The sequence below is a fragment of the Notechis scutatus genome, chromosome 5, assembly GCF_049901735.1.
Source record: "Notechis scutatus isolate UNSWTSFEM ecotype Mainland chromosome 5, rNotScu1.2, whole genome shotgun sequence".
In the NCBI taxonomy this organism is placed as follows: Eukaryota; Metazoa; Chordata; class Lepidosauria; order Squamata; family Elapidae; genus Notechis; species Notechis scutatus.
The window spans coordinates 106,300,528-106,327,063 of record NC_142013.1 but is presented as its reverse complement, the minus strand read 5'-3'; the positions used below and the strand labels follow the sequence as shown (position 1 = coordinate 106,327,063).

The 26,536-nt window shown below is 41.2% G+C and overlaps 1 protein-coding gene across 3 annotated transcripts in view; it reads right to left on the bottom strand.

Moving 5' to 3' along the window:
• PCDH9 (protocadherin 9) overlaps positions 1-26,536 on the bottom strand; it is an 819,791-nt gene that overhangs the window by 791,755 nt on the left and 1,500 nt on the right. For all 3 annotated transcript variants that reach the window (XM_087967439.1, XM_087967440.1, XM_026673484.2), the window contains exon 2: positions 22,529-25,692. In XM_087967439.1, coding sequence (XP_087823565.1) covers positions 22,529-25,564 — 3,036 coding nt within the window. In that variant the 5' untranslated portion in view covers positions 25,565-25,692. The remainder of the gene's footprint in view (positions 1-22,528; positions 25,693-26,536) is intronic.

Below are 26,536 nucleotides of genomic sequence, written 5' to 3'. Positions count from 1 at the left end.
GCGATTTTCAAACGTTGGGCACTCACCGAACCGCTTGTTACACTGGTTGAATCCCACTGAGTCTATCTTTAGCATGAAGTCTTCCTTGTTTCAGAAGACATCTATTAAATCCTTCTATAATTAGATCACTGGGTGAACACACATAAAATTTGCCCATCATGGACCTTGGTAATAACTATACAGTATAAATCCAAAATCTGAAGAAAAAAAAATGAAATAATGTTTTGTAGGAATTTTGAATTTTTTATTTTAAGGTGTGGTGGTTTTGAATGTTCTCATGAGCCAATTAATGGCATTAGTGGAAAAAACAAGGTTGAGAGAGAAAGGAACTTCACCCAACTCTAGTTCTTAGGTAGAAGAAGATTTGTAAATAGAAATCGTTACGCTATTATATGAGCCATGGTGTCGCAGTGGTTACAGTGCAGTAGTGCAGGCTACTTCCTGCAATTTGGCAGTTCAGATCTCACCAGGCTCAAGATTGACTCAACCTTCCATCCTTATGAGATTGGTAAAATGAGGACCCAGATTGTTGGGGGCAATAGGCTGACTCTATAAACCACTTAGCAAGGGCTGTAAAGCACTGTGAAGTGCAGAGGCGGTATTCAGCAGGTTCTGACCAGTTCTCGAGAACTGGTAGCGGAAATTTTGAATAGTTCAGAGAACCGGCAAATACCACCTCTGACTGGAGATTTTACAGTTATCCTTCCCCTGCCATATCCACCAAGCCACGCCCACAGAACCGGTATTAAAAAAAAAAAATTGAATCCCACCACTGGTGAAGTGGTATATAAGTCTAATTAAGACTCATTAAGATTAGGACTCATTGCAGATTTAATAAACAACCAATTGTCACATGGGACCAAGAGTTTTGATCTACATCTGGTAAACTTTAAATCTCTTTATCTCATATGAAAAGAGAAGAGGCATCTAAGGAAAAGAAGCGCTACCCTTTCATTTCTTTAACATCAGCTTGCTGTTAGTTCTGAAATGAAACACTCTCTACCAATACATTGTATTTTTATCACTTTCACAATGACTTCATAACTTGCTCACACGCCAGCAACCATGGTGCATTTCAGTTTTAAAGAGTGCCAATTTCCTTCTTTTAGTTTCCATTTCATGGCAACAAAACCGGGAAGTGACTTCTCCTCTAGTCAGAGAAAGAGGTCCAGCTAAGCTTGTCTTATTCATCAATGAATCTCGTTTATTCCCACAACTTTGTGTCTTACCGCTGGAAGGAACCATAATTGGAAGCAAGAGCCTACCCTGAAAATATGAAAGGGAAATAACTCCAGCTGAGTAAATCTTGACTGTGAATCAGATTCACTGTCTTGTAGGCAGTTTTGTTTAAAAAGATGTTAAACCGGAGATAATCTTAGGCTGGACGGAGCATCCAGCTGAGATAAAGGGGCAAGCAAATGAAGCCGTGGAAAATGGAACGATGTTAAAAATGGCCGTGACAGAGATCAAAAGTGAAACAATGTGTAAAATAAATGATCAAAGGGATAAAGAAGAAGACCAAAGGAAATGAATCTTTTAAAGGCATGGAAGCTGAAGCTACCATGTCCCTGCTTGCAGGAGCTCTGAGGACCACGTGAAGTGGAAATTCTTAACTCTTACCTAGCGGTTGCCTGGATATTTGCAGCCCAGTTCTCACAGCCTTAAGGAAAGGGGGGAAAAACAACAACAATGACTGTGTTTCCCCAACTAGCATTGATCACCATGAAATGGGGTAAATAGCTTCATTTCTTGCTCACAGTAGGAAGCTCAACAGCCTTGGGATATTGACAATGAAGCTGACCTCACTGGTTTAAAATGCCAGCCTCAGGAATGGCTGAAGGTGGAATAATCTCAGAATGGACATCATAGTGCGAATGGGACTGTTTCTTAAAAAATCATTACATTCTGTATCTACATTTTGTGTTCTGAGGAAGCTCTGATCAGGGACAGATCATGTTTACCAAGAATATCGGTTTTGCAACAGAAGCTTTCATGGCTAATTGGGCCTGAATAATGTTTTCAGATGGAAAATAATTCCAAACTAGATAGACCAGTTTTCAAGGGAAATTGATTTTAAATAACCCAATTACTACTACTACTACTACTACTACTATTATTACTACTACCACTATTATTATTATTATTATTATTATTATTATTATTATTATTATTATTATTATTATTATTATTATTATTTCAGCAAAGATGTTTCCCTCCAATGACCTAGAGCAGTGATCCCCAACCTTTTTTACGCCGCGGCCCGGTATCCCCAACCTTTTTTATAGCGTGGCCCGGTACGGCATTAGCTGGTGCGCTATCTTTTTGATGAAAAAGTGCTTCCGGTGACCTCACCGGAAGCACTTTTTCATCAAAAAGATGGCGGCGCTCAGCTCGATGAGCTTTCCGGGTAGAAATGGCTTTCTACCCGGAAAAGCTCACCGAGCGCTGGCGCCGCCATCTTTTGATGAAAAAGTGCTTCCGGTGAGCTTTCTACCAGAAAAGCTCACCGGAAGCACTTTTTCATCAAAAATGGCGGCGCCAGCAAGCCAGCGGCCCGGTAGGACTTGTTCCACGGACCGGTACCGGTCCACGGACCGGTGGTTGGGGACCCCTGACCTAGAGTACCATATTTCCCCACAAATAAGGCCTAACTGGAAAATAAGCCCTAATGCATCTTTTGGAACAAAAATTAATATATAACCCAGTCTTATTTTTGAGGAAATACTATAATAAATAATAAATACTGCATCTTGAAATAAGTCTAGAATATCAGTTGCTCTCCCAAGCTAGCAATAAGTTCCATGGCTTGGTATCAGGAGCTTCTTGGCCACAAAAGCAACATTTTCTATGCAACGTCCTTCCAGTCTCAGTTCTGTCTCCAGCTATGAACACCGGAGGCCCAATAGAGAGATTTTGCAAGTCAGAATGTTGAATCCGAATTGTAAAACGGAGTCCACTACATAGTCCATTAGCTTAGTTACCAAGGCTAGGCTTCCCCGGACTAGCAAATGAAACCCAGAAGACAGTAACATAGAGGCACACATTTTTACATTGCTCCAAGTCAATTGTTCACAAATGAAGAACAATATTAAGTTTGTCTGCCTGGATAGGTGCCTGCAGTTTTCTTGACAACATTTTTTCTAGAAAGGATTTGATATTGTCTCCTTTCTAGGGCTTGAGGGAAGACCCCCTCCTTGAAGAATGAGATATTTTTGAGAAACATTAAAAAAGCAGATTATATTTCCCTAAAGGAGAAACATGTTTTAGAGACAGTAAGCAGCTCCCTGACCCCAGCAGATATTTGGTGCCCATCAAGAAAGACTGGGCCAGCCTATCCACAAGACAAAAGACCCCCAGCTCCAGGGTGATGGGATTAAGACATGACCCTCCAGGACACAATAGGATTAACCCATCTAGCAGCAGAGCTCACCACATGGCTCAATCTCCTAAGGACATTGCATCAGCCCCAGCAAACTTCACCCAAACTTATCTCAGGCAAACATGACTCCACATGGTCCCATGGAGTCTGACAACAGCCAATAGAATACATGTTCTTGAACAGGAACAGGAAGTTCAAGTTCAAAGCTCAAGGGAAGGTATAAAAATAAACAGACATAGAATCACAATTAGGTGATGTATAAGTACCACTCTATAAATCCTTAGTAAGACCATACCTGGAATACTGTATCCAGTTTTGGTTACCACATTACAAAAAAGATGTTGAGACTTTGGGAAAAAGTCCACAGAACAGCAATTAAGATGATTAGGGGTTGGAGACAAAAACATATGAAGAACGGTTGCAGGAACTGGGAATGGCCAGTCTAGAAAGAAAAAGGACTAGGGGTGAAATGATAGCAGTACTCCAGTATTTGAGGGACTGCCATAAAGAAAAGAGGATCAATTTATATTCCAAAGCACCAGACAGCAAGACAAGAAACAATGGATGGAAACTAATCAAGGAGAAACTGGAACTAAGGAGAAACCGCCTAACAGTGAGAACAATTAACAGTGGAACAGCTCACCTTCATAAGTTGTAGGTGCTTCACCACTGGAGGTTTTTAAGAAGAAAACTGGATAGCCACCTATCTGAAATAGAATAGGATTCCCTGCTTGAGCAGGGGTTTGGACTAGAAGACCTCCAAGGTCCCTTCCATCTCTATTCTAATTGATTGACTAGAACATGAAATATTCCGATTGCTGGCCTGATGCCTAATCCAGAAAGCAATATTGCAAGTTTCAAATTGTTTCAAATAATACTTTTCTGCATACATTATTGAGGAAGCTACTCTAGTACCTATCTACCTTTTGTTGTGTGCCATAAGTAGTGTTAATTTTGATGATTTGTTTTGAATATAGCATACTACAAGTACAAACAGACATATGCCCTTGTAGATTTACATCTCATTTTGGTTTGGGAGGGAGATGAGTTCTTTTGGGGTTTTGTGAACTTCACCTTCTTGTTCCAATACCTATCTACTCAGTCCTTGTGGCACAATGCAAGACATTATTATTTACTCTTTATCCTGATTTGTATGGCTGCCTATCCTTATTTAAAGGTCAACCCATGTGATTTTGGATTGCATGCACTCCAACTTATAGTTGTTTTAAGAACTGAAGAGTCTACACCCTTCTGGACATTTCTGACCGACTCCTAACTTCCTTCATCACTGAACATTCTGATTAACAGCATGAGATTATACAACATTTGGAAGACCACAGGATTCCAGACTATCTTACAACTGAGTTGATGCTCTGCATCACAAAAATTCAATCACCAACATTATGCGATGCTTTCCAGAGATGCTATTGTGATCAGATATATAAATATTTTATCCCCCCACCCACCCACCCTACTCTTTGGAAAATACTCCTAAAGTGTAACAATCTGTGATTTCAGAAGTCTTGTTTTGACATTGTTGACTGATTGGTTTGCGGACAATCAGTCTTCAATTCTGAAGTCAGCAAGTCATCACACTTGTTATGGGTTGCTAGTGGATTGGGTCCTTTCACTAGCATTACACAATAAGCTCTTTTTCAAAGGGGGCCTGCTCAGAGGCTTTTCATAAATATATCCAGTCTATGAAATTTGATGGGCTCCTACTAAAACATAAGAGCAGGCTCTATTCAATTTGATTTTGCTGGCTGTGCTTCCCCAGCAGATGTACATGTGATCTCCTCAAATCTATAAAACATCAATAGTCTTTGCAATATAAAATAATAGCCAACTTTATCATCTGCTCTATGGACTGATCTTGAGCTAAATCAAACCAGACTCAGCTAGAACTTGGAACAAACACTGTTGGGAAGATCCAGTTCTATCACACTAAACTAAGAAATCCACTCTCCCCCCCACACACACACACACTCAAAAGTCATGCTGAAAGAAGGCCATTAATGCCCCCCAAAATGCCATGGAGATGGAGTTCACAGCTTCTTACTCTGACCGTTAGCATCGCTGCCAACATCTTTAGAACTTCCCTGCTGTTTGATAGACAAAGTTTTACCCTTCCTTGTGGGAATCCCTATTCCAATCAACCGAATTAGGAATCCAACTGATTTCACCTAAAATTAAAAGAGGCACATGCAGAATTGGCAGCTATGTTATGCCAATAAAGCAAGTGCAAGTACACACACACACACACACACACACACACACACACACACACACCATAAATGGGCATCCTTTCCAGCCTCCAAAATAAAGAGTGCAAAAATTAATGTTTGAACTTGTGTGATGCGTTCAGGGTATCTGTGAACATTCTGAGTGATTTTAAAACCCAACCGGAAGAAGAAATACTGTATATTCTTGAAATCGTTGTGTTTTAAGGAAAGAGAAAGATAGATGCAGGGGAGCCTTAGAAAATTGATTTCTGTTAAGGTAAGATTTCAGTAGACTTAAATTTAAAACAATTGACCACTACAGAAGAGAGTAGGGGGACAGAAATCAAGAGGTTTTCTTCCTTAAATGACTTTAACTTCCCAGCGAGTATTTAACAAAATTTGGTGGACAATCCAGACTCCTGTTCCTTCTTCAGCATTGGCATTAAAGCAGATACATTTTTTCCAAGGAGTATTATTGCAACTGCAGAGGGTAGCCACATATTCCTGTGGAAAAGACACAGCTACTTGAAAGAACTGTTAGACAGGTCCTCTGTGAATGATCCGTCATAACCAGAAATATATTTATAGCTTTGAATCCAATGGATAATACACCTTTCTGGCTTTCATCAAATAAAGATTCATCCCAATTCTCTTATCTAAAATATAGGAAGTTCTAGTTGCTAACATGCATAAGCCATACAGCCTCTTATCTAGATATGAATGAATTGAGATCCATATATAACACAAGGAAATGTTCATTATCAGCAGAGCCATGGAGGTGCTGTGGTTAGAATGCAGTAACTCTGCCCACAGTCTGGAGTTCAATCCTGACTCAGCCTTCTATTTTTCCAAGGTCAGTAAAATGAGGACCCAGATTGTTGAGGGCAATATTCTGTAACCCTTAAAGAGGGCTATAAAGCACCATGAAGCCATAGATAAATCTGAGTGCCTTCACATATAACCAATCTTCTATCTATACAGTAATTCTTATATCCTTGACATATACATTCTCACCCATACTCACGGTGTCCAGTGAATAAATTTCACAAAATCAAAGTATCTTTTTCTGCCCCACAGAAAAAGTTATTAGAGTGAAGTACTAAAGCTTTAGGAGAAAGTTCCATTTGGTCCCATAGATGATTCCTGCCCTCCTATATAACTAGAGCAAAAAGGACATACAGGAGTACATAACAGCACAATCGTGCAATTGCAACCCAAGTTACATTTGGAAAAAGATCACAACTGAGACCTGATATTTCGTGATCGTTTTTTGCCAATGTGAACCAAAAAGGGGAGAAAAGGAGGCCACTGGATTTGATCCTACATCCAAAACCAAGCACTCGACTCTTTGTTGCCTCCTCTGAGCAATATTATTTTTTTTTGTTATTGAAGGATCCCACCTAAAGCTTTTGAATCTGTGCCCATTTCCTGTAAAGTCCACTGCTTTACCTGAAACTTTCTTTTGTTTTCCATTTTTAATCACTCTGTTCAACCTCATCTTTAGAGCCTCGGTGGCGCAGTGGTTAGAGTGCAGTACTGCAGGCTACTTCTGCTGACTGCCGGCTGCCTGCAATTTGGCAGTTCGAATCACACCAGGTTCAAGGTTGACTCAGCCTTCCATCCTTCCAAGGTGGATAAAATGAGGACCCAGATTGTTGGGGGCAATTATGCTGACTCTGTAAAACCATTTAGAAAGGGCTGTAAAGCAGTATATAATTCTGCATGCCAATTGCTATTGCTATCTCCAGCAGTCTATGGAGATTCTCACCCACCAAGGTCATGGTTGTCCCAAAAGTGCTTTTTTCCAAAAGGCAATTGGACTTCCTTGTTGTTGTTGTTTTTCCCCTTGAAAACATTTTGCTTCTCATCCGAAGAAACTTCTTCAGTTTTAATCAACAGGTTCCCCACCAATCAGTTAGAACTGAATAAGCTTCTTGGATGAGAAGTGAAATGTTTTCAAGAAAAAAGAAATCCAGTTGCCTTTTGGAAAAGCACCTTTGGAACAACACATCTCCCATTGTTCCTGAAACCGATAAGCTATTTGCTGACACATGTCTTTCTTATCCCATCTATTGTAGCAAAGCCCTTATCGATCATTGTTCATTGAAAATGAAAATGGTCTCTTGGCTTGTCTTAACACTGAGTTGTTAGTTGTTGGTTATCCCCATCTGCCACTTCCTTCCCAGATGTGCTGAACTAGACCTTATACAAGCTTTCCCTGCTTTTTGATAATATCTAGAAAAAAAAACCTAAATGCCTAATATACAGCACACAAACATATTTTCTTCTTCTTCTATCTATATATTCCAGCATGACTCTGGAATGCCTTGAGAAATTTCAACCAAACTTGGTACACAGATGACTTACCCTCTGGAAACAAATACTGTGGGGGTAAGACACCCCTAACACCCCTCGGGATGTGTGTGCCTTAGCATGGCTTCTACTGTACAGCACAGTGGACTTGCCATGGTAATGGCTTCACAGTACTCCACAAGGGGGCTCCCTCTCAGCCTTCCAAGGAAATGTCAGGCAATTGGCCAAGTTCAATTAAAAAAAAAAATGAAACACTAGCATAGACAAGAAACTCCCGAGGAGAGGAATAGAAGACTTCCGATGCTACACGAGAGACAGTATAACAGTGTGAGTCTCGACTACAGGATTTTCCTGTCTAATACAGGATTGCGATAAATAAATCCCTGGGCAATGCCAGGTTATTGGCTAGTTCAGAATAAATACACAGAGGAAACCTGCTGTAGGAGGTTACACAGAGAAGCAGCATTTTTATACACACACACACACTCAGCACATAGGCACATCGGGGAGAGAGAGTGCAACATTCTCTGTTTAAAGAAGAAACGTAAGCAAAAAATGACTTTATTTTCCTGCCATCCAGAGCAAGCAAGGACTTGACTATTCACAAAAAATGGGGAAAAGAACATTCATTTCTCAGTATTGTTAGAAAAATAATCCGGGGTTCCAACTCCAGCCAGGTTTAAATAAATAAAAATGAGATCCAGACAGCTGTGAGATAAGAAGAGATATTTATTCCTAAAAGCAAAAATGATTTGCTTTTAGGCGCAGAACTGCAGAGAAAAGGGGTCCAGTGGCAGACTCTTATAGGGAGAGCTTGTCTGGGGTGTGGAAAGTGCCTATGTGCTGAGTGTGTGTGTGTGTGTGTGTGTGTGTGTGTGTGTGTGTGTGTAAAAATGTGTTCTTTTGAGCATGCAGCTCTGTTGGGAGATCTAACTGAATTAATTCTTCGTTTTTGGGAGATCTAACTGAATTAATTCTTCGTTTTGCTATCCTTTGATTTGGGGATTAGGTGTGGTTAACTTATTTCTGGGGTTTGAGGAAGTCAGCTAATTTGATTAACTTGGAGACACTGATTCTCAGACCATTGTGGATTGGTCTTTTAAGGAAGATGAAAACAGTAAAAACAACAAAATGTATTTGGATATAAAACTTCTCCCAATATCTTGCAGAGGATTAAAATATTGAATGTCTGAAGGGACTGTTGAAGGAGAGATGGACACAGAGAGACAGAGACAAAGAGGGGAGAGGGGGAGCAAGAGGGAGAGAGACAGAGAGAGAGAAGGAGAGAAGGAAAAAAACCCTAACCAACCCTAACCGGCTAGAAAAATCTAGAAACAAGAGGTTGAAAAGTCCAGAGCAATTCTTTCCCAGGGCATTTGCTGTGCTTACTTTAAATAAAGACAAGAGTCTTCATGTGTTCTACCATTATCGGCTTCTTCCCCTCACTGAAAATTCTTGCTTAGCTAGCTTTTGGGGAGGAATTGCTGTTACCAATTCTTATTGAGCATTGACTTTGCCAGCCTGCCAGTTCTCTCAGGACACAAATGCCGAGGGAAGATCAAACTCTTAATTCAACAATTTTAGCTGCCTGTGTACTGGAAAGTAAGATGGGTGGGTGGGAAATGGACCAACTGTGGCAAAGTATGCTTCTAGGAGTCTTGTTCGCCCCGATTAACCTTCCCTGTGAACCACTCTTGATAAACTTCTCAAGAAATTCAATATGATCCTCTCGAGCAGACAACAGACAAATCGTCTTTCAATATTTTGACGCTGCTCTTAGGCAAAGTCTCCAGAACGTCCCCACAGGAACAATATCTTGCCTTTATGCCCTGCTGTGAGTTTTCTGTACATATCTCATGTGCAGAAATAGTCTGCCCCCAAACAAAGCTTCCAATTACATGGGGAAAAAAATACGACATGGGAACCATTGTGTTCACAAGGATGTGTATGTTCTGGCCTAGGCTTCAAAAAAATCACTCCTTATCCCAACAAAACAGACTCCTTATCCCAACAAAATCCCTTTTTATTTGGCTAATGTGAATCACATCCAGCAAAGTCCCGGCAAACAATCTTTCAAGAGTGAATTGCAAACATAGACCTTATCAGGCTTGAAGGGTTGCCAGGCCAATAGCTACCAAGCACAATGCTGTACAAGAAAATACTTGGCAAGGAGTCACTGTCAGTCACGAACAAATCTTCACACTAATTAAACGAACTAATTGTCTCCTGCAAACACCACTCCCCTTTATTTATTCCCTCTGGGAGGGGCTATTCATCATCCAGCTGTGCCTTTACTCCTGAGTTGACCCTTGTTCCTTAACTGTTCCCTTCTCCTGACAGCTCTGTGCAAGCTCACATTAGGAACAGGCTTCAGCTGTTCTTCTGCCCTACTGATCTTCGACTCCAAAGGCAGCTGATAATTGTCGGACGGCCCTGGCCCCATCTCTGCCTCCGACACAGAGCACTCATCAGAGCCTTCTCGAGACTCCAGGACTGGCCCATGTTCCCCCACAACCTCCTAACTGTCTAAGTCTTCCACCAGCTCCACTGGCCACTGGCAGGCCACAACAGCATGATCTACACACAAAGGGTATGCCTAATGTCCGTCAAATGTTCATAACAACAGCATCCACCGCCTTGTATTTTTGTTTATCTCTAAACTCTACCCCCCAAAAAGGTAAAAATAAAACAGGGTGAGGAAGACCAAAATTTGTTAACTAATCCTAAAACACAACTTAGATTGCTCTTCCTATACTGTATTTCTAGTGACCGACAGTGCACAGCCTTTGCAGCATACAAATAGGAAAAGGGTTGGGGGAGAAATGTGGAGGAAGGAATGAGTGTTCTTTTCCAACTGACATATTTGACAGATTTAACAGCTTTTTGAAACCAAACCTGATGAAATCTAAAATAGAAAAAAAAAAGGGGGGGGAGGGGGGAAAGGTCTATCTCCACAGGACACAAGCAATGACTTTATTACGTTTCCATTCAGTTTCCATCCATTATTCCTTGTCTGGCCTACAGGTGTTTTAGAAAATAGCTTGACCCCCTCCTCTCTGTGGCAGCTCCTCAAATATTGGAACACTGTTATCATGTCTCCCGTGGTCCTTCTCTTCACTAGACTAGCCATGCCCAGTTCCTGTAACCGTTCATCATATGTTTTAGTCTCCAGTCCCCTAATCATCCTGGTTGTTCTTCTCTGCACTTTTTCTAGAGTCTCAACATCTTTTTCATAGTGTGTTGACCAAAACTGGATGCAATATTCTAGGTGTGGTCTTACTAAGGCTTTACAGAGTGTTGTATTAGTACCTCACTTGATCTCAATTGTATCGCTCTGTTAATGCAATTTAGGATTGCATTGGCTTTTTTGGTTGCCAACACCCACTGCTGGCTCATATTGAACTGGTTGTCCACTAAGACGTGAAGATCCCTCTCACAGTTACTGGTGACTAACAACACAGCTTCTGTTTGAGACTATTCACTATTCTAGGTTGCTTGCACCTAACAGATGCCTTCTCACTGTGGTCATTGGGGAAGAAAAAAGAAACATGTCTCTGATGCGAATGGTGAACTCCATGAGTTGGGCAATTCCTTATCCAGCAAATGCTGCCATTCTCATTGTTGCATATGGTAAAATGGCTCTGTAAGCTATTGATAATACATTTAACAATGCATCTAGGCATAAAACAGAGAAATCAACCAGGCATCTCTTTTGTGACAGTTCCAACAGTACCCAGAGCCTTCAAAAAATGTTTTAAAGAAAACATTACAACTCATGCAGCAAAAGCTCCAATTTTTTTTCTGTATCTCAGCTAATTGACATCTCAAAACTATAATGTACAGAAAGAAAGACCTTGAAACCAGCTGGGGATTCTGTTAACCATTTTGGTTTTTATTATACTTTGTTTGGGTCTGAGCAAACTGTTTTGTAAAAAAAAAAAAGCATTTGTTCATGAAAGCGCCTGGATGGGACAAAAATAACCAATGGTAGTGGAAGATAAATTGGGAAAAGTAAGCACTTCATCTGAGGAAAAGAAAGCAATTCTAAGAGAAAGAGGAAAAGAAAAAGAGCAAGGAATATATTTAAAGAACCGATTTGAGAATGAACGAGAAGAGAAAAAAAGCAGATAAGAAGAATGATAGCAGTGATCAATGTTCTGCTAAACTTAATGGGATGTAGTTCTAAGAGGACTGGATGTTAAATTTAAATTTACCAACAAAGAAATGAATTTGTCGGTAAATTTAAATTGAACACAAAATAGTTTGTCGCAGAAGCGACTGACTGCAAAGGCTCCTGGATTGGGGCAGAAAAGTGAAAGCGGAAACAGTATGCTCCATCCCATAATTGGGTAAACCAGGTTGCCCTGATAGACCAGTCTCACTGGAAAAGCACTTAAGGGGACTTAATAGTAATTTATTCAATTTATGGGGCCACCCAACTTAAGTGACTCTGGGTGCTGACAATCATTCCACTGGTTTTGACACTTAGATCATCTGTTGCCGATTTATTGGAGGGTGCCTGGAAATAGGATAAGATGAGTTGGAACTATGGATGGGATACAGAACAAGTATAAAAAAATAACAAGCAGTACGTTGGTGTAATTTACTTAGAAGGATCAGTTACCTTTCCTGAGGAGGCTGCAAGTTTTGTAACATTGCTAATTAATTCATTTTTGAGAGCTTACTCATTAATTTATATTTTTTAAAAAACCCAAATTGCTAAAAAAAAATTACACTCAGTAATATTGAAGCAGAAGATGGAAATTGTGGCTTTTGAAAGCAAGATGAGGGAAGAGAGAATGAAAGTCACAGCTTCTGGTGACTTCTTTATCAGCAGTGGCCTTTGGAGGTACATGTATATTTTTCAGTGAAACCAAATAATTGCATTTGTGACTGTCCTAGCCCCTTTCAAGTAATTTATTTCTAACATGCCCCTGGGCTGGAAAAAGGAAGAAAGGTTTTGATATAGAATCAGACAATATCCATCTTTTTTTTTTCGCCCTTCTGTTCAATCATAGCTGTTTCTAAGAGATGAAAGAGAGTGACTGGCCCAAGGTCACCCCACTGGCCTTGTGCCTAAGGAAGGACTACAACTCCCAGACTCCCAGTTTCTAGCCTGATATCTTAAAGATAACCCTCAACTTAGGCCACAATTGAGCCCAAAATTTGTGTTGTTAAGGAAGACATTTATTGAGTTTTGCCCCATTTTATGACAGCTGTTAAGGGAATCACAGCAGTTGTTAAGTTACTAACCCAATTGTTAAAAGAATCTGGCTTTCCCACTGACCTAGTTTGTCCGACCGTCGCAAACGGGGATCGCGTGACCTTGGGACACTGCAATGGTCATAAACATGAACCATTTGCCAAAAATCTGAATTTTGAGCACATGATCATAGGGATGCTGCAAAGGTGAAAAATGGTCATAAGTCACATTTTCCAGTGCTATTTTAACTTGGAACAGTCACTAAACGAACTGTTGTTAAATAGAGGATTACCTACACTACGCTAAATTGGCTCTCAGTCAGTCAATCAGTCAGTCAGTCAGACAGACAGATAGATGAGATAGGTAGGTAGGTAGATGAGATAGGTAGGTAGGTAGATGAGATAGGTAGGTAAGAAGATAGATAGCTGAGGTAGGTAGGTAGGTAGGTAGATGAGATAGGTAGGTAGACAAGATAGGTAGGTAGATAGATGAGATAGGTAAGTAGGTAGATGAGATAGGTAGGTAGATAGATAGATGAGGTAGGTAGGTAGGTAGGTAGGTAGATGAGATAGGTAGGTAGATAGATAGATGAGGTAGGTAGGTAGGTAGATGAGATAGGTAGGTAGATAGATGAGGTAGGTAGGTAGATGAGATAGGTAGGTAGGTAGATAGATGAGATAGGTAGGCAGATAGGTAGGTAGATGAGATAGGTAGGTAGGTAGATAGATAAATGAAGTAGGTAGGTAGGCAGGTAGGTAGACGAGATAGGTAGGTAGGTAGATGAGATAGGTAGGGAGGTAGATAGATAGATGAGGTAGGGTGGTAGGTAGGTAGGTAGATGAGATATGTAGGTAGGTAGGTGGATAGATGAGGTAGGTAGGTAGGTAGACGAGATAGGTAGGTAGGTAGATGAGATAGGTAGGTAGGTAGAGAGATAGATGAGGTAGGTAGGTAGGTAGGTAGAGGGAGAAAGAGAGATTATAGATGTAGATAGATGATAGATAATAGATAGATGATAGATAGATGATAGAGATAGATAGAGATAGATACATAGATGATAGATAGATGTTAGATGATAGAAGATAGATACAGAGATAGATAGATATAGAAATATAGAGATAGATAGATATCGATATTAACGCAACCTATTCTGTCTGGCACTGAACACCATGACAATAATCAAGGTCATGCATTCACAGCACCAACAACAACAGCGACATCCCCTCAGCCATCCAATGTAGCATATAATTCATCAGTGTTATACCACAGTGAGTACCGCAGAACACTTGTGCATCTCGGTCCTTCTTTAACTCTGGCCGCTGCAAACAGTTTCCCATCCTTCAAGGATTTTGCACTTCTTTGCTGCATGCAAATCTGGTTAACACATACCTTTATGAAGACAGACAGTGATTCTGCTTTTTAAAAAATATTAGACTACACAAAAGGGAAGTTCGTAAGCAACTGTTTGAAACCACGGCAGGAGATTTACTGGACTGGCAACAGAAAACTTTGCCCATTGCTGACATTCATGAACCATCACGTTACATTAATGGTTCTTAAATATGTTTGTCCATTCACACAGGGTCTGTATAATGGACATTTGTGTTGGTTCTGAGCATTTTACACTAAAAATAAATCAACAGCTTTGAAGTTTCCAAAAGTGACACCTTGTTCATGCGTGCCGAATCCACCTAACCGGACGATCAGCTTGGGATATTTCAGTTGCTAGGAAGGCTGCAAATCTTAACGATCGTCTGAGCCAACAGCTTAAAAAAGCCTGTGAACAAGAGTCTGGTTGTGCATTTTTCAGGATGCAATGCACTTGGCACACAATCACCAGGCCTGATGCGTCACATGCTGGAAATGCTTGTTCTGAAATTCAACACAAATTCACAAGGACAGGATTTCATTAGGTGAGGTTACCAGTGTCCTTAAATCTTCATACCATTCAATCCTGTGTTTGTCTGCTTAGAAATTGATCCCGTTGTATTTTAAACAGGCACAATCCATAGCCATAAAGAACCCAATGACAGTGATTTGGAAGGTCTTTCCGAGTCCAGGAGACTTATTTTCAATCAAAACAGCAAAGGATTGTGTGCTGTCGGTTAAAACAACCGGAGCTACAGGTATTCCCTGACTTACAATCATTTGGTGACAATTTGAAGTTACAATGGCACTGAAAACAAAGCGACTTTTGACCATTTATGACCATTGCACATCCTGCATTGTCATGTGATCAGACTTTGGATGCTGATTCATATTTACGACAGTCACGGTGTCTCAGGGTTGCACGATCACCTTTTGCAACCTTCTGACAAGCCAGTTCCACTTAACAACCATGTTACTAACTAAACAACTGCAGTGATTCCTTTAACAATTCTGGCAGGAAAGATCATACAAAATTCACTTAACAAACTGTCTTACTTTGCAACAGAAATTCAGGGCTCGGTTATGGTCATACATCAAGGACTGCCTGTAACTTAGAACGAAGCCGTGAACACCCAAGCTGGTGTGTCTAACTCTTGGGAGTGCAGAATTCTGTATAACGATTCTTGTTAGCTGATGGATCAAATGTGTTGAAGTAAGGAGCAAGAGTTCATCCATGGCCAAAAGAATTTCATACATTCTTCCATGCCCTATTTTGATGGACAATGATCTAATGCTATTTTGATGCTCTTTTGGGGTTCCTTTTCCCAAAGTGTCTTAAAAAAAGAAGAGATCAATCGCTGTTTTTGTGAAAGACATCAATGATTATCACATAAAAGCCTCTGCTTCATATAGATTACTATGGTATCAGGAAGCATTCTTGTCAAAATTTGCATATACAAAATTTGCAGCCTACAGAAAACCAGAACACAGAAGACATGGAACATAAAAATGCATAATCCACAGATTATATAGGAATCACTGCCAATTACTCCCAGATGAAAGAAACTTAAGTCCATTTCGGTGTATTAATATATTAACATTAATTGAACAGTACCATTTCTTCTAAATGATGCTTTGAAGGGTTTTGCATTTAAAAAACAACAAGTCTCACAATATGGAGAAGCTATATGGAGAAGCTCACAATATGGATATCATTCACGACAACATAAAATACTTGTTTATTTGTTTGTTTAAATCACCAAACTGCACAGATCCATTCCATTCAGTTCTTCGCATCCTCTTTTTTATTTTTCCAGGCCCTTCCCCGGAGAGGAGGGGAAAAAAAACAACAGCTTAATTTCAGGTGCCTTGGAATGATGTCCTTAAAAAGTTGCCAGATGTAAATGGGTCACTGTTTTCATATCTTAAACATCTGTTGTTTATACCCAAGAAGGCATGTGGGGAAAGAAATTAATTCCCCAATTGCTGTCAATTGAGTTAGGAAACAGCAATAAACAGCTTACTTTAGAGTTGCGAGCTGTAATGCTTGCCCATAAAACGTAGCTGATATGGTTTTGCAGGGTCAAAAAAAAAAAAAAAGAAAACAAAACTAAAACCTGAAATGGTAACCAGAAGAGAGAGACCTCCTAATTCCTGAATATAGGAACCCATTTCCACTCAACTAGGGTATTTTATTTTCCCTGTGTCCATGTGTGATAGAGTTTAAGAAACTTTTGTGCATCTCCAAGGAAAACACAGCTTTGTGAGTCATGTATTCATGTCATACACCCATATTTGCATGTATGCACACAAACTCAAAAACACACACCACCAGGTCTAATTTATGAAAGAGATGAGGAAGAGAAAAGCATCTCAGGAGCTTTAACTGACTGGGGATTCTGCATACATAAAAGGGAGAGAGAAAGCCTTATTTTTAGCTAAGTGTTTCTTGAGAATTGTATTATTGCTTAAGGTTATATTCTGATTTCTATTAGAGACCCCTATTTTCCCAGGATTTTTCACTTCCAAATATACCAAAACATCTTTTCAGCTGAAGTTTTCCACGCTCGGCCTCCTTTCCAAGATGAATATCTTTAGACAGTTGAACAAAAGCTCCCCAATATATATATTATATATATATATATATATAAGGTAGCCAAAGATGCCCTGTATTTGCACTGTCTTTCCACATGCCTTATTGCTTGTGCGTCTATCAGAATCTATCATTTTATGTTCTGTGGGAATGGTCCATGCTGCACCTTGAACTTCCCCCACAGGCAAAAATCCAAATCAAAAGATTTGAACGAGCAAATTGCACCCTTCCTGTTCAGCTTCATATGCCACAGCTTCCCATAAATGTTCCTGCAGCCAAGAAAACCTTACTTTTATGGGAGGTTTAACAGCTTTGGTAGTGTCCTTTTTATCAGCTGTTATCATAAATGCAAATAAATAAATCAAGGACAACAAGCCACTTGAGGGAGAGGTTGCTCCTTCTTAGTGCAGTTAAGCACAACCCTGCTTTCCTGCTGCAATTTTATGAAACACTCAAGGAAACTGATCGTGTATATATATATACACGATATATATATTAGAGATCTCTGTGTTATTAGTATTTAAAAGTCTTCCCCAACTGGATTTTATGGCAGATGAACTGTACTGGATAATTCTGTTGGTCCATAAAAGTAATCAGAAATGAATTAATACACTTCATAAGAATTACAGCTCTTTGCTGGAAAACACGGACTCAAAACTGAAGGAAGTCTTACTGCATCACCAGAAGTTTCAGCCGATGAGGTTAAATTTCAAGTAAATGGAAATCCTTCAAGATGAGAGAAGGCTGTGCTGATATTACTCATTATTCTAGAGGATTGACCACATCGGCTAGAAAAACTGAAAACGCAACCATATTTTTTTTTGTATTTTTGTGGGATCTGATCAGGGTTAGCTCTTGCACAAACACTAAACAGAGCAGGCCCTAGTTCTAAAAATGGCTCATCTTTATTTGCTATCGTGCAAGATTTTAGAAAGCTGTTTTTTTTTCTTTTCTTTTTCGGTGAGTCAGATCTAATCCCAGCCTAGTATTCCCCCCACCCCTCCTTTCTTTCTTTCTTGGCAACAGTGATCAAACCATAAAAGGTATTTCTTGCTGTTCAGAGAAGCAGAGCAATGATGCTTCCACTCCGCTTTAATGTTTTCCTTACAGACTCTCTCTCAAGGGAAAGATGCTGTCCTACATGCTGGCAAGTAGAAATAGCTTAATGTGCAACCAGATTCAATATAGGGTACTTCTTTCTGGCAATAGTCCATTCTCCATCAGAATAATGCAGCATCTGGTACCCAATGGCCATGTCTGAACCTGTAACAAAACCAAATTCTTTTTCTAGAAGACTGAGTCTCAAACTTCAACGTTCCTCCTAGTCTCTTTTCTGGTGGAGACACAAGGCAACTACCATTTCACAGCTTCAAATGAATCACAATTTTTGACTGAGAGGGGGGGAAAAAGTACAATTTGAATGTGGTTGGCTCCAACGAGCCAGCTTCATAATGCGACTGGCAATCCAGACTTGCTTATGTATGCTGACTAAAAAACTACCCACGTTTCCTAATTCAGACAAAAACCTGCAAATGATTCCATTTGAAAACAAAGAGGAATTGAAAACTGTCCAGAATATTAAGCTAGGTTTCCACATTTTGTCTGAACCAGGCCGTTCTTTTTTTTTTAAAAAAAAATAAGGAATCTAATAGAATTGTGCTATCTAAGAAAATCACGCTGTCCTTCACTTCCGATTTTACTCAAAGCATCTGCCTTCTCATGCCTGCCAAAGGAATCATTTGCAATTTCCATTTTGGCATCTGCTATGGAATTGACACAGCTATCCAATCTGCAACATTTAGAGATGTTTTCAGGATTAGTGTTTAGGCTATCCTATTTCAGCCACTCAAATACAACTGTATTGTTATTAATGTCTGTGTGACATTCTTTTGTATGTTATTCCTTTGCTAGCCCTATCTGCAGCAGAATCTAAGATATTATTCCAGTGACTATTAGATATTCATAAAGAACATCTTTAGTGCAATATTACATAATTTATTTTCAGCACTAGCAAATATTAGGATAAGCCAATTGCCTCCAATTCCTTCAGTCCATGTTGTCTTCGTTTCTTGAACTTTAAGTGTCTTTTAACATCAAAACCAATCTGGTGAATGACCAACAAAGACACAAGAGAAAAGAAGAAGAATCTGTGTCTTTTTTTTTCCCTTAAAAGGTGTGTGAGTTTTTTTAAAAAAGAGTTTTCAATAGTACTATACATCCCACAGCATATGAAAAGGCTTAAAGGAGCCAAATAACATTGTCTGATAAACTATACAGAGGTGATTTTTTTTTTAAAGACAGTTATGAAATTTAACCTATTGATTCTGTGCTAGCTTAATTATTAAAAGAAACAAGCAACCTAAAGTTTTTGTGTGATATTAACATACAGAGCATAGATTGTGTTGCCTTCTCCTTAGTTACTACTCATTCAGGTGCCCGATTTAGCAAAGGAATGACCAAAATAGAATAATTTTCCACAATAATTCCCATGTATCTATCACCATCCTCCAAATTATCAGTACCCCTTATCTATTTTTTATTTATTGGGCTGGGAGTATTCCATTGGGTACTCTCCTGCAGAAGCCTCATTGCTCTAAATAAGTACAATGCCAAATTACTTCCTTAGGAAAGGAAAATAGAATGTGCTATTACTCTATTTTCTGACTCTATCCTCAAGTCAGTTTTCTCACCAGATTTTTTTTTAAAGTCACTATTTTTGTGCTAAACACATTTAATTGCAAATAAGTTGATGTCAACAGAATATAGTTCCAGGAATGAGTGTTTATTTAATTGCATACGTCTTTAACATGTGCCGGACTAAAAAGTATAACAATGACTCAGTTTCTCCCACACAGTCTGACATCAGTGGTGTCAGCAAGACATATCATCCTTGCAAACCCGAAAACTTCAGATGTCTCTCTTTCAAACCGAGCCTTGAAACAGGAAGCAAAATCCATTACTGGCAGCTCGTGAGCAACTGAATAGATTCGGCTTTCTGAATTTTGCAAATTCACCTAACCCTAACTGGAGATGTTTTTTCCCCATTGCTTAGTACAAGAATGATTGGTCTTGCTGCAACTGGAGAAAAATATACAGGATTTCTTTTGCATCCAACTTTATTTGGAAACAGTAACATGCAACAATTCTGTACCGTTGATTCCAAAGCTTGCTATCCAGTTGAGAAATGGAAGGAGGGACAACCGAATCATTTTGATCCCATCCACTTCACTGTTGAACTCCAACATATCAAAATACTTCTTATAAATACCCCATCTATGCTATTTGAATTCTAGACCTCCCTCTTGAAAAGCAGGAGTTCAGAAGTCATCCATGAAAATCTTGTTTCTCAAGATCTGATCATCTTGAGGTACCAAGCCCACTGATACGTACATGTTCTTCCAGGGAAGTTGCTATGGACTTGTGATTTTAATCCCCTATGGACTTCTGGGGGAAAAAAATATTAAAACCCAGCCTTGTAACAGGACCAGACAACAAACTGGGGCCCTGAACAATTTGATAAACAACATAGAAGGAATCAAAGTGAGGAAGCATTGATGCTCCATTCTCAGGGTGGCTAGTTACGCAGATATTGCCAGATGCTCTTCCTTTCCATCTCAGCCCTGTATTAAAGTTTCCTAGACAGAATTACCTAATATATGCTGTTACTTTGATAACACTGTTATCAAGTCCATTGTAGGAGAAGGAGAGTGTGGAATTTCATCCCAAATCCCTTTTAATAAGGCCGCCGAGTAGACTCTGAGTAGTTGCTTCAACAACGCAATCTCTGCAAGGGGCTAAAAATATAGCCCCTTGTTTCAGAGACTGGTCCAAAATCCCAGAAGTGGTTTTTTATTTTATTTTATTTTTGAATATGCTAGCATGCAACTCAAGCTAGAAAATGGCGATTTTCCATCCCAGGGGGCGCCAAAGCCTCTTCTAATGGACCTTGCCTTACGCCATGGACCCATCAGCCACAGCAAATCTGCACCATCACTTGAGAAAACAGAAAGAAAAAAAAATCAGCCATGAGATGAGTTGGGCAGCTAAACCTTTGAACAAGTGATGCAATGAAACCTAAGCACTCAGGGCCTCCAGAGAGCATGCTAGCTCATCTCCTGGTCCTTTCAGCGTGACTGTTATTAAATAAAGGATTTCTTTGGGTTTCTGTACCAGCCTGAACCATCCCTCCCCTCCCCCACCCTCCCAAAATTCTGAACTACTGCAAGATTGGCAGCCAGCCAGCTTGGCCAACACAGTCCCGTAGCGCCATCTAGAGGCGCATTTTTGCATTCTAATTTCGTGACGAAAGACAAGCACCAATGAAATGAATTAAGACAGCACTGCATTTAAATCTTTATTAGCCAGGAATGATTTGACCTAGATCATCACTGTAAGAATAAGAATCTCCCAACCCCTAATACTGGATTTTGGATGAAATATGAAGTTCCTTGACCTATTTTTTTTATTTTTTTTATGGCAGACTTCTTAGCTTTAAAATGAGTCATGAAAATTCCCTTATGGGCTAATAAGAGAATGTATTTGCAATGGAGTGAATTTTTTTTTCCTGCATAATTCATGGTGAGTTTCCCCCCCCCTTTTTTTCCTCCGTTATAAACAAATGCCTTCCTCTTGAAGGTGTACTTTGGCCGTTTCAAACAGGAAGATGAACAAAAGCACACACCAATAAAATGCAACTTTTTTTTTCTTCCTTAACAGACACATAGTTTTACTACTACACAACTGAAACCATTGTAATTCGGAACAGAGGAACACGGCCTCACAGCTTAGTTGTCTCCTACCCAACCAACACAGTGCAACACAACCTTTGAGCCTTGGTGAAGACAAAAATCAGCTCCTGAAAAACGGTAACGTAACAAATGGTTCCAGATCAGCAGGAAATAAACGGGGGTGGGAGGAGAACGGTCAAACCCGCCTCCTGTGAAAATACAACTGCTCTTCCATTGGAAATTAATATATTTAATCCTGAAACATTTTGGATCATCTAATATTTCCTCCCCTTGGTCTGAATCTGGCAGAGTAAGCCCCATTCTTAATCTTCAATAATGCCCTACCCTGATACGTTTTTGACAAAAAACACAATACCATTGCTTTTAAGCACGAGTCCTTGTACCTGTGTGCATGCGTGCATCTCTGTTGGTGAATGGGTGTGAATGAGGGTGTGTGCATGTGCCATTTGTCCTAAAAGCAAAGCCAAAAAAAGTTGTTGATGTATCACTTTGGGATCACTTTTTTTTTTTTCTTTTAATACAAATGCATAGTCCTGGGAGGTGAAAAACCTTGTCACCCCTTTTCTTTCCTCTCTCTCTCTCCTTAAGTAAAAACTAATCTAAAAGTTATCCCGAAGGCCAAGAATTCCTCCTGGCACTTTAATACTGGTTGAGTGGGCACTTGTATGCAGTACTTATAGACCAGTAAAAGTGCTCATTTACCTGTCTGGTGTGTAAGGGGCCTTTTGTCTTGAAGCCTCCTTGCGAACTGCACTCTGAGGCACTGAAGTGGTCTGAACTAGTGGAAGAGCGTTTGGAAAGGGTGTCACACCCTCCAACAAAGGTGTTGTCCAAGGGCAGCTCCTGAATCACGTGATGCTTTTTCACCGAGATGGGAGTGTCCGGCTTAAGGTGGAAAGCAGACTGGGGAGAGGCAGACTTGTAATGCTTGGCGAGATCAGGGCTGTTGGGCTTAAAGGTGGTGGGTGGTGCAGTACCCCAGTCAAATCTTCCTATACTCTGCTCCTCCAGCTCAGCTGGAAGGCTAATGGTCCCGTTGATAGGTTCGTGAACAGCATCCTCGGGTTTGGACTCCTCAATGGTCACAAAATTCAACAGGGAACTCTTAGGGGATTTCCTTTTCTTCCGCTTCTTCTTCTTGTTCTGCTTGTTCTCCTGGTTGGGAGACATCCACTCGGCCCCTTGCTTGCTCCTCTGGGCAGCTTTGAACCTGGAAGCGTGACGACAACGGACCAGCACGGTGACAAAGATGACCACAATGACCACCATGGCCCCTGCCACGATGGCGATCATGATGGTAAGGTAGTCCTCGTTTTGGTAGGGCTGGCTGTTGTCCCCAATATTCCTATCCAAAGGGGTCTCCATAGTCCTCCGGATCAGGTCATAAATATACGAGGCATTTCCTGCAGTGTCATTGACATACAGAAACACAAGGACAAGGGTGTGCAAGGATTTAGGGTAGCCCAGATCGCTGATGTTGACCACCAACCGATGCAAGCCTACATCAGTTGGAATCGGTTTCTCTTCCAGGGTGATGTTACCCGTCACAGGATCAATACGGAACAAGCCTTTGTTGTTTCCGCTGACTATTGTGTATTTCAGTTCAGCGTTCATTCCCGTGTCAATGTCAACAGCAAACACTTCTGCTACCACCGATCCCGGGATAGCTGAGAGAGGTACCAGCTTAAAAGACGTGTTGGAAGGGGGATAGATGACCACAGGGCTATTGTCATTCACATCCATTACATTGATGGTGACCTTAGCAGTTGAAGAGCAGGGTGGCTGTCCTCCATCGATAGCCTTGACATCAAAGGTGTAGGAACTTTGTTGCTCGCGATCGAAAGACACGTTTGACGTTATAACTCCAGAGTAAGGATCCAGAACAAAGTTCTCATTGTCATTCAAGATAGAGAGAGTCACAGCTTTGTTCTCACCTGCATCTGCGTCCGTCACTGTGATCACTCCTACAGTACTATACTTTGGTAAGTTCTCCGACACGAAAAACTGAAAATGGTTATGCGTGAATTTGGGACTGTTGTCGTTCTCATCTAGCACCGTAACAATCACAGCCGCTTGGCTCTGCAAGGGAGGAGTCCCATTGTCTCTGGCCGTGACTGTAAAAATGAACCTCTCCTGTTCTTCTCGGTCAAACACCCGAGAAGCTGTCAAAATGCCCGTCTTACGATCCAGATCGAAAAAGGAGGCGTTGGGGCCAAGCTGATATACAATGTCTGCATTCTTACCACTGTCCTCATCGGTGGCACTGATCGTGGTTAAATAGAGACCCCGCCGGTTGTTTTCAGAAACAGACAGCTCAATCACAGGCTGGCTAAAGATGGGAGGGTTGTCGTTTTCATCCTCCAGTTTGACTCTGACTAGGGCGGTCTGGTTCAAACTGGGTTTGCCCGAGTCAGAGGCCACTATTTTAAAGCTGAATTCTTTGGTGCCCTCATAGTCCAGCAAGGAAGAGGTCTCTAACAGGTACTGGTTGTCATAAACGGCCTTCAAGTGAAATGGCACTTCTCTTTCGATGAAACAAATGACTTTGCCATTCACATCTGTGTCCTTATCTGAGACGGTAATTAGCGCAATCTTGGTATTGACAGGATCTTTCTCAGATAAGTACACTGTGCCATTGATGGGGCTTATGATGTACCTGAGGTCTATATTAGGAGGGTTATCATTAACATCAGTCACATTGATGGTAACAGTGGCCCGGGCAGGAGTTGAGCTACCATCACTGGCCAGGACTGTCACTTTGTGGATGGCAGTCTCTTCTCGATCTAAGGCCCTCTGAACCGTGATTAGCCCAGTGGTGTTGTTTAAAGCAAAGAGTCGTTTCGTTGCCGGAGCAACCTGGGCCCCAAAAATATATCTGATTTCTGCATTGCTTCCCACATCTGCATCTGTGGCATGAAGCTGGAGGACAGAGGTCCCTACCGGGGCATTCTCAGGGATATGGACTTCCACCTGGCTCTCTTTAAACACTGGCCTGTTGTCATTGACATCACTTACTGTGACCTGAAGGATGGCTGTGCTGGATTTCTGGGGCGTTCCTCCATCCTCCACCTTGATTTTCATCACATAGGTGTCTTTCTGCTCCCGGTCCAGATTTTGCTGCACAATCAACTGAGGCCACTTCTCCCCTTCCGGAGTTTCCACGATATCCAACCCAAAGACACTTTGCCCATTCAAAAGTTCGTAGTGCTGGACTCCGTTGAAACCAGTGTCGGGATCTGTGGCGGAAGGGATGGGGAAGCGGCTGTTGATCAGCGTGTTTTCAGGGATGGAGATGTTGATGACAGGGGACGGGAACATGGGAGCATTGTCGTTGGTGTCCTTCACGATGATTTTGATCTTGATCAGCCTGAAAAAGTCATTGGGAAGGATCACCACCTCCAGTTCGAAGAAGCACTCATTCTCTTCTGCGTAAGCAGCCCCAGCACAGAGCCTCTCCCGGTCGATCCGGTTGGAGGTGGTGAAGATTTCCCCCGTGGTGCTGGAGACTTTCACCAAAGGGGCATCTCCTGCTTTGGAGACCAGCCTGTAGACAAGACTAGAGCTGGTTCCTGTGGCAGCATTGATGTGAGAAATGTTCAGATCCTTTGGTATGTTTCCAATGGGCACGTTTTCAGGCAGTTCCTCTCGGATGGTGTAAATAAGTTCTTGAGCGACAGCAGAATCCAGCCGCAAGCAGGCGATCAGAGCAGCCAACAGGTAAAAATCTCTCAGGTCCATGATAATCTGTTTATAGATCCTTCTTCAGGGTTTTAGGGTTCCAAGATGTCCACAAAGGAAGGCTGACTTCTTTGCCAAAAGAAACTGGCCGGCTGCATCACATCCAAGCTATGGTTTTCCGACAGTCCCTGCCGACAAACACAAACACAACATTTTGTAAAGAAGTGTTAATTAAAAAAAAACGGTATCAGAGACACACACACACACATGCAAAAAGAGAAACACTGCCACCTGCTTCCATGCCTTGCTTTCTTGCTTGTGTATGTGTGCATGCATGAGAGTAATTCCCGCTTCATGAATGCACCAATATACTGCCACTAGCGCCGAGTGCACACTGAGAATGAAATTAACTAGTTACAAGATTGAGTGGGGGCGGGGAAGGGGAGAAGATGCAGATGCAATTCACACTGACACACACACACACTCGCACGCACAGAGAAAGGCAGGCACACTTGCTCTAATCAGCACACAGCCCTGAGTAGCATTCGCTCCGCTATTTCACCTCTCACCCCTCCGATGGGAGGCAAGTTGAAAAAAAAAAATTTAAAAAGGAAAGGAAAGGAGCTCAAGCTTCTTGGAAGCAGGTTTCAGGCCCCCTACCTTTCCCTTCCCCCCCCACCAGACCCCCAATTAAATTACCTAGCCTGGTTGTGTTGCCTTTGATAGTCTGATGCAAGACGAAGGTCTCAGCTGCAGAAGGAAGCTTTCCAGACTGATCAAGGTTTGCAGTCGTTGCAGCCTGCCACTGCTTGCTGGCTACTTCCTAACCTTTTTTTTTTTTAAACCTAAAGGAAGGAAGCCAAAGGACTTCTCCCGCCTTCCCTCACCCTCACCCCCCCCCCCCAGATAGACCAAACCTTACCTTCTCCAGATGTGGCCGTCTAATAGTTTGGGGGGGGGGGAGTGAAGAAGGCGGCTGAGCTTTCTTCATCATCAGACATTACCCCCCACACACACACACCCATGCAACTT